General features: G+C 45.7%; 1 protein-coding gene across 2 annotated transcripts; it reads right to left on the minus strand.

Moving 5' to 3' along the window:
- Nucleotides 1–1,502: 1,502 nt before the first annotated feature.
- Nucleotides 1,503–11,934, minus strand: LOC118081325 (uncharacterized). 2 transcript variants are annotated; one of them, XM_088664075.1, is made up of 4 exons: nt 11,821–11,934; nt 8,836–9,016; nt 8,589–8,715; nt 1,503–3,823 (listed from the first exon to the last, which is right to left on the minus strand). In XM_088664075.1, exons 2-4 carry the CDS (start codon nt 8,908–8,910, stop codon nt 2,544–2,546), a joined length of 1,482 nt encoding a protein of 493 aa, XP_088520201.1. In that variant the 5' UTR covers nt 8,911–9,016; nt 11,821–11,934; the 3' UTR covers nt 1,503–2,543. The 2 variants fall into 2 exon arrangements, with proteins under 2 accessions (XP_088520201.1, XP_060125224.2); XM_060269241.2 differs by having other exon boundaries at nt 8,812–9,016; nt 11,821–11,918.
- Nucleotides 11,935–12,659: the final 725 nt, after the last annotated feature.

Below are 12,659 nucleotides of genomic sequence, written 5' to 3' on the forward strand. Positions count from 1 at the left end.
GCATGCAGAAGGTCTCATTCCTATTTTCACGTTTGGTGGGAGTGTAGCATGGTCCATGTCTTCTGGGGAAGAGCTTTTTATCTGACCTCCAAAATCTCTAAACAATCTATCTGTCCTTACTCAGCACTTGCCTTATTATATCCAAATTTGACCCCGTATTCTACGCTTCAATCTAAAGAATAAATATTTCTGTTCACAGCAGGTAGACTAGTCATTGCCCATGATGGAGGAAAACCTCTAAAATAACAATAGAGGCTTGGATTAATAACATCTGGAGCATTGCTCTATCAGAACGCCTAACATATCATTGGTGTCTAATCAAAGGTATCTCCAAAAAGATACCTTTGACAAAATCTGGTCTCTCTTTTTCTCCCTTGATTGAAGAACAGGATATTTTAATGCCATCATCATCATCATCACAGAGGTATTTGTGGAGGGCATATAATGATTAGGTTCCTATTGAGGGTATTGGGGGAGCCAACATGACTGTGATGTGGGACTGAGGATTGGAGTGATCATTTTGTGATTTCATCACACTGGACAAAGGTGTATTTACTTTAAATAAATGAACGTTGTTTAAATAAAGGTCTCAAATCCAATGCTTTGCATGCAGAAGAAGGCCCCGGGTGAAAGCCTCTGCAGGCAAAGAGCCCCCTGTTGGCATCTGTCTGTCTCGGGGGGGGGGCGATGGAGGGGGATGCCTTTGGGGGTGAAGTCCAACTGTGGGCAGCTTGCAGCACCTGCTGTGGCTTCTTTATGTCATGGGCAAATGCTCAATGCTGGCAGAGGGAGAAGCTCCAGATGAACTCTGCTTTCAGCCTCCTATACTTCCTGCTCTTTCTACAGATTTCTGAAAGATGGGCCAGTTATGTGGGCAGAAAGATTCCTCTCTCCGCAGGGAAATGGCTCTCCTGAAACCACTGGCAATGCCCACATTTTCCTGTGCCACCTTCCCTCCCCATGTTGGCTCTTCCCGTCAGGGGCTGGTGTGAATCGGAGGATGGGGGAATGCAATCGCAGGAAGATCAGCTTCTAACAGAAGAGGAGAGGAAAGATCCCACCCCCACCCCCCTCCCAGAGTTTCATGAAGCAGAGAGACAGGCAGATTCAGAGGCTGCACAGTTGAGACAGGAGCTACCAAGCTTTGAGATAGTAGCTAGGAAACAGTAAGGAGGGAGGCACCTAACCAATACACCAACCAGAGTGGGGGGAACTCCCTCCCTCCCCAAACTCTCTGATATATGTGCCTGTCAAAGAAAAAAATGAGAAGCAGGGACGCCCTGTTGGAAGTGGGTAAGAACTGCAATCCTTGCGAGGAGTTGCCTATTGGTGGTAGCAACATAAGGTAATAAAAAGACTAGAAAACTACCAACTGCTCAACTACCAAAAGGGAGGGGGGGACTCCCAGACATGACATGTAACCATGAATGAGAAGGTAATGTAAAACAATTAATTTGTAAAACATAAACAACGTAGGATGGTTTAAGGATTACTTTTCAGTCTTTCTGTGTTTTCATTCTTCCTTTATTGCAATTATAAAAATGGTCTTAATGCTACTGTTCTTATAGCAGGGAGCTAGACTAGAGTCCCTTTCAATTCTACAGTTACAGGATTCCAGAGCCTATCCTGCTTCCTAAACACCACCGTTGTGTTCTACTTTTCACAACTCTCCATTCCTAACTATGTCTGCCAAAGATCAAATACCAATGGACTCTCAGCACATGTTCACTCACAATGAGCCCTCGAGAGTCACATTCTGCACATCCCTAACAGTACATTGTATAAATTTCTTCCAGCAGCACCTTGGAGACCAACTAAGTTTGTCATAGGTAGGAGCTTTTGTGTGCATGCACACTTCTTCAGATACACTGAAACAGAAGGCACCAGACCCTTATATATAGTCAGAGGGTGGGGAGGGGTATTACTCAGAAGGGTGGTGGGAATGGGTGATTGGCTGATAGGAGTGGTAAATGTGATTCCTGATGTCAGATTTATGTCCATTTATCTTTTGGCGTAGGGTTTGGCCTGTTTGTCCAATATAGAGAGCTGAAGTCGTCAACAACTATCAGTCAATCACCCATTCCCACCACCCTCCTGAGAATACCCCTCCCCACCCTCTCACTATATATAAGCATCTGGGGACTTCTATTTCAGTGTATCTGAAGAAGTGTGCATGCACACGAAAGCTCATACCAATGACAAACTTAGTTGGTTTCTAAGGTGCTGCTGGAAGGTCAGACCAACACGGCTACCTACCTGTAACTAGTACACTGTATCTTTCATTATACTTAGTATTATATTATGAGACATTACCCTCGTTGCTTTAATACATGTACAACATTCCATACAAATACGAAAACAAAACACACTACATGCATTTACAATGCACTTTCCCTATAAGAGTTTGTTGATATGAGAGACAAAGTGAACTCTGGGGGGGAAGACATGGCACACTCCATACATCTAAATGGGTTCCTCCCTGTGAGAGTCCGTGTTAATTAAGAACTGCATTATAACTGGAAAGCTTTCCACACTCCTAATATTTAAACTGTTGCTTCTTTGTGAGATCGTTGATGTTTTCTAAGAGTTACACCATTACAGAAGCACTTCCCACAATCCATACATTCATATGGTTTCTCCCCTGTGTGAGTTCGTTTATGTTCGGTAAGGTTTCCACCCTGACTGAAGCTCTTTCCGCACTCCATACATTTAAATGGTTTCTCCCCTGTATGAGTTCGTTGATGTACGATAAGATTTCCTTTGTGACTAAAGTTCTTTCCACACTCTGTACATCTAAAGGGTTTCTCCCCTGTGTGAGTTCGTAGATGTATAGTAAGTTTTCCATTTTCTCTGAAGCCCTTTCCACACTCCAAACATCTAAATGGTTTCTCCCCTTGGTGAGTTTGTTGATGTCTTGTAAGTTTTCCAGCTACACTGAAACCCTTCCCACACTCCGTACATATATATGGTTTCTCCCCTGTATGAGTTCGTTGATGTATTGTAAGCTTTCCCCTATGACTGAAGCACATCCCACATTCCATACATTTAAATGGTTTCTCACCTGTGTGAGTTCGTTGATATCTTGCAAGTTTTCCACCTTCACTGAAACCCATCACAAACTCCATACATCTATATGATTTCTCCCCTGTGTGAGTTCGGTGGTGCCTTGTAAGTGTTGCACCTTCACTGAAACCCTTCCCAATCTCCATACATCTAAGGGGTTTCTCCCCTGTGTGAGTTCGTTGATGTCTTGTAAGTGCTGCAAATTCACTGAAACCCTTCCAACATTCCATACATCTATATGGTTTCTCCCCTGTGTGAATTTGTTGATTGTTGATTTGTTGTTTCTGACTGGAACTCTTTCCACACTCCTTATATATTAATGGTTTGTCCCTTGTGTGAATTCGTTGATGTGTTCTAAGAACTCTCCTCTCAAAGAAGCTCTTTCCACAATCCTTACATGTAAATGGTTTCTCCCCTGTGTGAATCAGTTGGTGTCTAGTAAGTTTTCTACCTTCATTGAAACCCATCCCACAATCCATACATTTAAATGGTTTCTCCCCTGTGTGAATCCGTTGATGTCTAGTAAGGGTTCCACTCTGACTGAAGCCCTTCCCACACTCCATACACCAAAATGGTTTCTCCCCTGTGTGAGTCCGTAGATGTTGAGTATAAATTTGACTCCCACTGAAGCTCTTTCCACACTCCATACATTTAAAAGGTTTATCCCCTGTGTTAGTTTGTAGATGTGTGCTAAGGTCTTCACTTGCACGGAAGTACTTCACAGATGGCCCCTCATAATTCTGATTGCCTTCTCCATCACCTGGTTGAAAGTTGGGGAAAAGAAAATATTGTTATGTATTCAAGGAAGCAAACAAGAGAAATAAACATGCAGGCAGACCAATCAGCACTTTCTCTTATTTTAACACCTCTAGCATTCCTCCCTCTCCCATGTACGACATTTTTAGGAAAGGAAATCTGAAAATAATATCAAGAACCCTTAGTATCCAGTTCTAACTTTAAATCCCATTTAACACTTGGCACCAAGAGAAACCTTATATGCTGAGGTGAGGCATCCACGGCCCTCCAGATGTGGTTGGACTCTAAGTAGCATCAACCCAAGTAAAGATGGCCAACGATCAGGGATGGTGCGAGTTGTAGTGCAGCAACATCTGGAGGAAACACTTTCTCCATCTTCTTCCTCCTCTGAAATTGCTACGCCTCTGTATTCATTCTTCTCCTTCCTCCCTGATTTGTGATACATTCCAACCAACTGTACACATCACCTAAACCTCCACCAGGATGCTGGGAAAGATGGGCCCTCGTTCTGATCCAAAAGGGCTTTTTTATATTCCTACACACTGAAAGGAGACATACAAAGGTACAGCCTCACAGCAAAGTGGAACTCTGTATGTCTCAATTGTTCCAGGACAACATCCCTGCATTTTGCTGTTCCAGGCGAGGAGATGAGCTCAGACTTGAGTATCAGAGTCTCTGATATGGGGAATAAGTAAAACAGAGCCCATTAAAAGCTAATAAATAAAGGAAACCGTATGCCACCATTACTAACCTTTCAGGCTCTTTGTAGATTTTCCCTTTTTAGGTTTTTTTTGGGGAACTCATAACACAATATCAGCTTATGAAGAGTTGCCTACTGACAAAAGTACAGCATTGCTATAAAGTACAATCTTCAACATCAACTTCGTTGGACTGGTCATGTTGTTCGGATACCTGATTATCGTATTTGAAAGCAACTACTCTATTCCCCCCCTTCATGGATCAATGCCTTGTCGTGGCGAAGGGGCTTGAATAACTATGAGCTATGCCGTGCAGGGCCACCCAAGATGGAAAGGTCATAGTGGAGAGTTTTGACTAAACGTGATCCACCTGGAGAAGGAACTGGCAAGCCACTCCAGTATCCCTGCCAAGAAAACTCCATGGACAAAGACAACAGGCATATAAAAGTTATGACGCTGGAAGATGAGCCCCTCAGGTCGGAAGGCGTCCAACATGTTACTGAGGAAGAGCGGAGGACAAGTACAAGTAGATTCAGAGCTGATGAAGCGGCTGGGCCAAAGCTGAAAGGACGCTCAGCTTTGCGGATATGCCTGGAAGCGAAAGGAAAGTCCGATGCTGTAAAGAAAAATATTGCATAGGAACCTGGAATGTAAGAACCATGAATGGGGGTAAGCTGGATGTGGTAAAAAATGAGATGACAAGAATAAATATCGACATCCTGGGCATCAGTGAACTAAAATGGAAGGGAATGGGCGAATTCAGTTCGGGTGACTATCATATCTACTACTGTGGGCAAGAATCCTGTAGTAGAAATGGAGTGGCCCTCATAGTCAACAAAAGAGTGGCAAAAGCTGTAATGGGATGCAATCTCAAAAATGACAGAATGATCTCGATACGAATCCAAGGCAGACCTTTTAACATCACAGTAATACAAGTTTATGCACCAACTACCGGTGCTGAAGAAAGTGAAATTGACCAATTCTATGAAGACTTACAACACCTTCTAGAAATGACACCAAAGAAGGATGTTCTTCTCATTACAGGGGACTGGAATGCTAAAGTAGGGAATCAAGAGATAAAAGGAACAACTGGCAAGTTTGGCCTTGGAGTTCAAAATGAAGCTGGGCAAAGGCTAATAGAGTTCTGTCAAGAGAACAAGCTGGTCATCACAAACACTCTCTTCCAACAACACAAGAGACGACTCTACACATGGATATCACCAAATGGGCAGCATCGAAATCAGATTGATTATATTCTCTGCAGCCAAAGATGGAGAAGCTCTATACAGTCAGCAAAAACAAGACCTGGAGCTGACTGTAACTCAGATCATCAGCTTCTTATAGCAAAATTCCAGCTTAAACTGAAGAAAGTAGTAAAAACCACTGGGCCAGTAAGATACAATCTGAATCAAATCCCTTATGAATACACAGTGGAAGTGAGGAACAGGTTTAAGGATTTAGATTTGGTGGACAGAGTGCCTGAAGAACTATGGATGGAGGCTTGTAACATTATACAGGAGGCAGCAACGAAAACCATCCCAAGGAAAAGGAAATGCAAGAAAGCAAAATGGCTGTCCAATGAGGCCTTACAAATAGAGGAGGAGAGGAGGCAAGCAAAATGCAAGGGAGATAGGGAAAGATACAGGAAACTGAATGCAGATTTCCAAAAAACAGCAAGGAGAGACAAGAGGGTCTTCTTAAATGAGCAATGCAAAGAAATAGAGGAAAACAATAGAATGGGGAAAACCAGAGATCTGTTCAAGAAAATTGGAGATATGAAAGGAACATTTCGTACAAAGATTACCATAATCAAGGACAAAAGTGGTAAGGACCTAACAGAAGCAGAAGACATCAAGAAGAGGTGGCAGGAATACACAGAGGAATTATACCAGAAAGATATGGAGGTCCCGTACACCCCAGGTAGTGTGGTTGCTGACCTTGAGCCAGACATCTTGGAGAGTGAAGTCAAATGGGCCTTAGAAAGCACTGCTAATAACAAGGCCAGTGGAAGTGATGATATTCCAGCTGAACTATTTAAAATTTTAAAAGATGATGCTGTTAAGGTGCTGCACCCAATATGCCAGCAAGTTTGGAAAACTCAGCAATGGCCAGAGGATTGGAGAAGATCAGTCTACATCCCAATTCCAAAGAAGGGCAGTGCCAAAGAATGCTCCAACTACCGCACAATTGCGCTCATTTCACACGCTAGCAAGGTTATGCTTAAAATTCTACAAGGCAGGCTTAGGCAGTATGTGGACCGAGAACTCCCAGAAGTGCAAGCTGGATTTCGAAAGGGCAGAGGAACCAGAGACCAAATAGCAAACATGCGCTGGATTATGGAGAAAGCTAGAGAGTTCCAGAAAAACGTCTACTTCTGCTTCATTGACTATGCAAAAGCCTTTGACTGTGTCGACCACAGCAAACTTTGGCAAGTTCTTAAAGAAATGGGAGTGCCTGATCACCTCATCTGTCTCCTGAGAAATCTCTATGTGGGACAAGAAGCTACAGTTAGAACTGGATATGGAACAACTGATTGGTTCAAAATTGGGAAAGGAGTACGACAAGGTTGTATATTGTCTCCCTGCTTATTTAACTTATATGCAGAATTCATCATGCGAAAGGCTGGACTAGATGAATCCCAAGCCGGAATTAAGATTGCCGGAAGAAATATCAACAACCTCAGATATGCAGATGACACAACCTTGATGGCAGAAAGCGAGGAGGAATTAAAGAACCTTTTAATGAGGGTGAAAGAGGAGAGCGCAAAATATGGTCTGAAGCTCAACATCAAAAAAACAAAGATCATGGCCACTGGTCCCATCACCTCCTGGCAAATAGAAGGGGAAGAAATGGAGGCAGTGAGAGATTTTACTTTCTTGGGCTCCTTGATCACTGCAGATGGTGACAGCAGTCACGAAATTAAAAGACGCCTGCTTCTTGGGAGAAAAGCAATGACAAACCTAGACAGCATCTTAAAAAGCAGAGACATCACCTTGCCGACAAAGGTCCGTATAGTTAAAGCTATGGTTTTCCCAGTAGTGATGTATGGAAGTGAGAGCTGGACCATAAAGAAGGCTGATCGCCGAAGAATTGATGCTTTTGAATTATGGTGCTGGAGGAGACTCTTGAGAGTCCCATGGACTGCAAGAAGATCAAACCTATCCATTCTTAAGGAAATCAGCCCTGAGTGCTCCCTGGAAGGACAGATCGTGAAGCTGAGGCTCCAATACTTTGGCCACCTCATGAGAAGAGAAGAATCCTTGGAAAAGACCCTGATGTTGGGAAAGATTGAGGGCACTAGGAGAAGGGGACGACAGAGGACAAGATGGTTGGACAGTGTTCTCGAAGCTACGAACATGAGTTTGACCAAACTGCGGGAGGCAGTGCAAGACAGATGTGCCTGGCGTGCTATGGTCCATGGGGTCACGAAGAGTCGGACACGACTAAACGACTAAACAACAACTCTATTCCCAACTTTAAAATGGAAATTGATGTACCGGAGGACAGCAAAAGAGGTTTAAAGGCAAATCTAAAAAATGCATATAAGCACAGAAAATTGGGAAACACTGGCCTGTGAGCGCTCCCTTTAATATTTTGCTGGGAGCCGCCCAGAGTGGCTGGGGAAACCCAACCAGATTTTTTTGGGGGGAGGGGGTATAAATAAATTTGTTGTTGTTGTTGTTGTTGTTGTTGTTGTTGTTGTTGTTGTTGTTGTTGTTGTTGTTATCCAATTGGAGAATGGCCTTTAGCAAAGGCATCATAGACTTTGAAGAAGCACAAACTCCGGACAAAACGGAGACACAAGCTATGAGGACAGCATGTTTGGCAAACTCTCATTGTGATTAACTCCTGCCCGGAAGCCTATGTCCCCACTGCGGAAAGATGTGTGGATCCAGAATTGGACTCTATTGTTACTTACGGACACACTGTTAAGATCATGTTCATGGAAGACAATCTTACTCGGCCATGAGGATTCACCAAAGAAGAAGACACAGCATGAATAAATGGCTCAAACAGCAGATTCACTCTTTCAATGTCTAGCAGCCAAGAGGGATAACAATCTGCTCTTACCTAAAGAGGCCACCATCTCATAATTCTCCTCCATGACTTCCTTGTGCAGAGCTCTTTGGCCTGGATCCAGCAGAGCCCACTCCTCCTCCGTGAAAAACACAGCCACCTCCTCAAAGGTCAAGAGGGCCTGGAAGAAGAAAACAGAGCTTCTCTTAGATCCCCATCATCCCCACTCAACACAGAGGGAAGCTGGGTTGTCCCATCTGTGCCTCTTCCCTCCTACCTGCTCCTGTTGCTCTTTCGCTACCTGAGGAAGCTGCCTGGCTCCTCTTTCCACTCCATCTTTAAGAAGACACCATTCAGAGGGTTTACCAGAGGCCATTGCGTTGCCAGTGAAAAGGACGGAGGAGGAGAAGGAGGCGTAAACTGGGCCACTTCTGGGACTCTCTCAGCTGTTGCCACAATGTACTTCAATGCAGGTAACTTCTCTTTAAGGAGAAAAATGCAGAAATTATTATTACTGTATTATTATTATTATTATTATTATTATTATTATTATTATTATTTTTAACTGAACTTATATACCGCCCTATACCCGAAGGTCTCAGGGCGGTTCACAGAAAGATGGATTTCATTAGGGTGGGAGAAATTTACACAGATAGTATACCTGTTACAAATTACAAATATCAATACGAATAAACTAATACTCATAAATTCTAATTACATAGGCAGAGAAGTGGAAGGATGTACAGTGGTATTTCAGGTTAAGAATTTAATTTGTTCTGGAGGTCTGTTCTTATCCTGAAACTTTTCTTAACCTGAAGCACCACTTTAGCTAATGGGGCGTCCTGCTGCCGCCGCACTGCCAGAGCACGATTTCTGCTCTCATCCTGAAGCAAAGTTCTTAACCCCGGGGTACTATTTCTGGGCTAGCGGAGTCTGTAACCTGAAGCGTCTGTAACCCGAGGTACCACTGTAATCCTTTCTACAGGAACTTTATAATACTATAAGATGTCTGTCTTTAGAGGACATTCAGCTTCAAATCCCAAACTCTTAATGAAGCATTACGGTCAGTACCTATAGAGACCTCACTATTCCTTTCCTCCGAACAGCCATACAGGAAACCAGTTTCTGACCTTTTGATACATTTAGAAGAAAACAAGACAAACTCCTAAATTATGGGCAGAATTTGCCGTTGAAAGAAAAGCAACATCTGGAGGGCACCAGGTTGCAGAAGCTCCATGCAAGCAGAGCAGATGGAAATATTTAGAGCAGGCATCCCCAAACATCCAGATGTTTTGGCCTACAACTCCCATGATCCCTAGCTAACAGGACCAGTGGTCGGGGAAGATGGGAATTGTAGTCCAAAACATCTGGAGGGCCGAAGTTTGGGGTTGCCTGATTTAGAGCACTCTCTGCGCTAAGATGGATTGTAGTTTAGGGGACATAAATACGAAGTTCAGTGGCTTATGGCCCCCTAGTCCTTCCTCTTAGGAACCTCTGTGTGTGTGTGTGTGTGTGTGTGTGTGTGTGTGTGTGTGTGTGTGTGCGTTGTGTACCCTTTTATCCTCCCTACACTGTGAGGAAGGACAGGATGAGAAATAATCAGGGGGGGGGTCCAAACTGGCTACAGGGCATCCCTCCTGAGCATGGGGATGTGAGATTGGGTCTCCCTGGTGTAAGCCCAGCACCCAAACTGCAGAGTGGGGAACCTCAGACTCAGGGGCTAAATTGGCCCTCAAGTCCCCCCCCCTCTCTCTGGCCCTCAGGAATTTCCCCAGCACCACACCCTCTTTTCAATGCTTCCCAGCTGCCTCCTGGGGGGCTTTTGTTTGGCTTGAAAAAATCCCTGGAAGGCAGGCAGCTCCTGGACAAAGCTCATGGTCAGCTCCATAGCCCCTTCATCTCTGTCCTCTGGCCTTCCCATCAATGGAAAGTGGCCCCTGGAAGGCTGCTCAGGAGCAGATGTGGCCCTCAGGCTGGATAATGGTCTCCACCCCTGATCCAAACACTAAACTGGCTGTCATCCTGGCCCACCTTGCAGGATTATTGTGTGAGCATTGCCCAGGTGGTGGGCTTTAGATCATCTACAGTATTATAAGACCCTCCTGGCAACCTGGATGGAGACAAGGCCAGGCAGGAGTGAGGCTGCCAGAACCAGCAGATAGTCCCTTAGCATTTCTTTAATTCCTCCAGTCTTTGCCTTGAAGCTTTTTAAAGTTTCAAATCCTCCTATCCATGTGCCCGTTTCCCTTGCCAAACAGGAGGAAAACTGATGAGGTGCTTTTTCAAGCTTCAGGAAATGGAAAACCCGCCTCTTCCCTCCAGTTTTGGGGCACAAAAGCAGCACAGCAAACGCTCCCCAACTGAACCTCCAACACGGGAAACCCAACAAGGCTCTTTCCTTTGTGCCAAAGCAACCTCAGCCTGCCAGACTAGGATTTCTGAAAGGGGAGCTGGGGGGGGGGTCACCCTTCCTTCTCACATCAGCCTCTTTCTTACTCAGGAAGCTCCGGAGGCCGATGTCCCTTGACATTGTCCATCTCTCACCCCCCACCGAACTCGAAATCTTCCCCCTCTCTCCCAATCCAGAGGCCACTCTCTTCTCCAGCTGCTTCCACTTCCTCTCCCCTGCTTGCCCTCCCCATCTCCGCCCCACTGAGGAAGGGGCTTCAGCAGCAGATTTCGGAGGGGGACAGATCAGGGTCCTGGAGGAGCTCACCCCCTCCCCTGCCGCAGGAGGCAGAGCCTGGGGGGAGCGATGGGGGGCAGGAGGGGGGCAGCAGTGAGAAGGGAGATGGAGGCTGTTAAAGAGAGAGGAGCATCACTAGGTGGAATGGGGCTGCCACCCCTTTGAACGGTGAAGGACTGACTTCTGAGTCAACATGCACAGGGTGGGGCTGAAAGTCCCTTTCTAGTTAGGGTGCACTGGGGGGGGGGACCCTTTTGTGGTTCGTCTCAAGTGTCTTGCCCCCACCACCACCACTACCCCCCCACCATGGGAGGCTGGCTTGATCTCTGCGCTTTAAAAAGGATCTTGCAATGCAAACCCTGTTTTTTGGGGGGGAGGACTCCACTTTGCAGACGGACGGTCTGCATCCTGCCCCCCCCCTACTGATTCCCTTCCCAAACGGAAAGTGGGTAGCCTTCCCTTCCTTGCCCTCCCCCCTCTTCCCTCACCCCTCTCCTTTCCCAGCTGCTCTGTTTATAGGTTCAGGGGGAGGAAATGCAAATTCTTCTGCCAAGCCCCAACCCCAATTCGCGCCCCCCCGCCCCCCCAAATACGTGGCACCTCTTCATCCTCCTCTGCAGGCCTCTTTCTCTTCCGGGGATGTGCATGGAGACCCCCCCCTCCCCTCCAACTTCGCTTCTACTCCCCCCGCAAAAAAACCCCACTTCCTGCCTCTCTAGGAAACGGAGCTCATTGGCCCAGAGGGAGGGATGAGTGGCAGGAGATCCGCCTCCCTGCAAGCAGAAATTCCCTTCCCAGGCAGCATAGATCTGCTGTACAGTATATTCCCATTTATTGAGTGAGAAATCCATGCGTTCAATTCCTTCCAGTGGCAGCAAAAGGCCACACACACACACACCCATATTTTTGAAAAGCCTCCTCCTTGGAAGGGGTTTAGAGCAGTAACTTAAGACAACCCTAATGGCTGGTCCAGTGTCATTTCAGTGCGTACCTTTTGTAAAACAAAAAAGCTGGTGCTGATGGATAAAGTTAGGCTTTGTTATGAGGGAGGTGCAGCTCAGTTTCAAAGACCCTCTGGAGTTCCCAGACCCTCCGAATGCCGCCAAGCGTCCTTGTTTTTCAGGGACACTCCTGGGTTTACAGAAGCCATCCTGGTTTCTCATTTAATCCCAGATCATCCATGTTTTCCATAGGACGTCCCTATATCCAGGGGTGGCCAACTCCCAAGAGACTGCGATCTACTCACAGAGTTAAAAACTGGCAGTGATCTACCCCCTTTTGGGGGGTTCAGGTCAAAGTTGTGGAGCTTTTTGGGGGAAGGAAAGCCCTGGTTTTTGGGTTCAGGGCTAAGTTATTGAGCTTTTTAGGGAGGAAGAAGGCCTGATTGGGGGGAGCCAGTGATCTGCCAGTGATCTACCACAATTGTCCAGTGATCTACC

Source organism: Zootoca vivipara, chromosome 2, assembly GCF_965207765.1.
Source record: "Zootoca vivipara chromosome 2, rZooViv2.hap1.1, whole genome shotgun sequence".
Classification (NCBI taxonomy): domain Eukaryota; kingdom Metazoa; phylum Chordata; class Lepidosauria; order Squamata; family Lacertidae; genus Zootoca; species Zootoca vivipara.

Excerpts from the sequence above, each read along its gene's own strand:
- LOC118081325 (XM_060269241.2), bottom strand. The coding sequence starts at position 8,910 with ATGGCCTCTGGTAAACCCTCTGAATGGTGTCTTCTTAAAGATGGAGTG. Across the intron at positions 8,716-8,811 it reads CGAAAGAGCAACAGGAGCAG|GCCCTCTTGACCTTTGAGGA; the intron begins GTAGGAGGGAAG and ends TTCTTCTTCCAG. Across the intron at positions 3,824-8,588 it reads TGAGATGGTGGCCTCTTTAG|GTGATGGAGAAGGCAATCAG; the intron begins GTAAGAGCAGAT and ends ACTTTCAACCAG.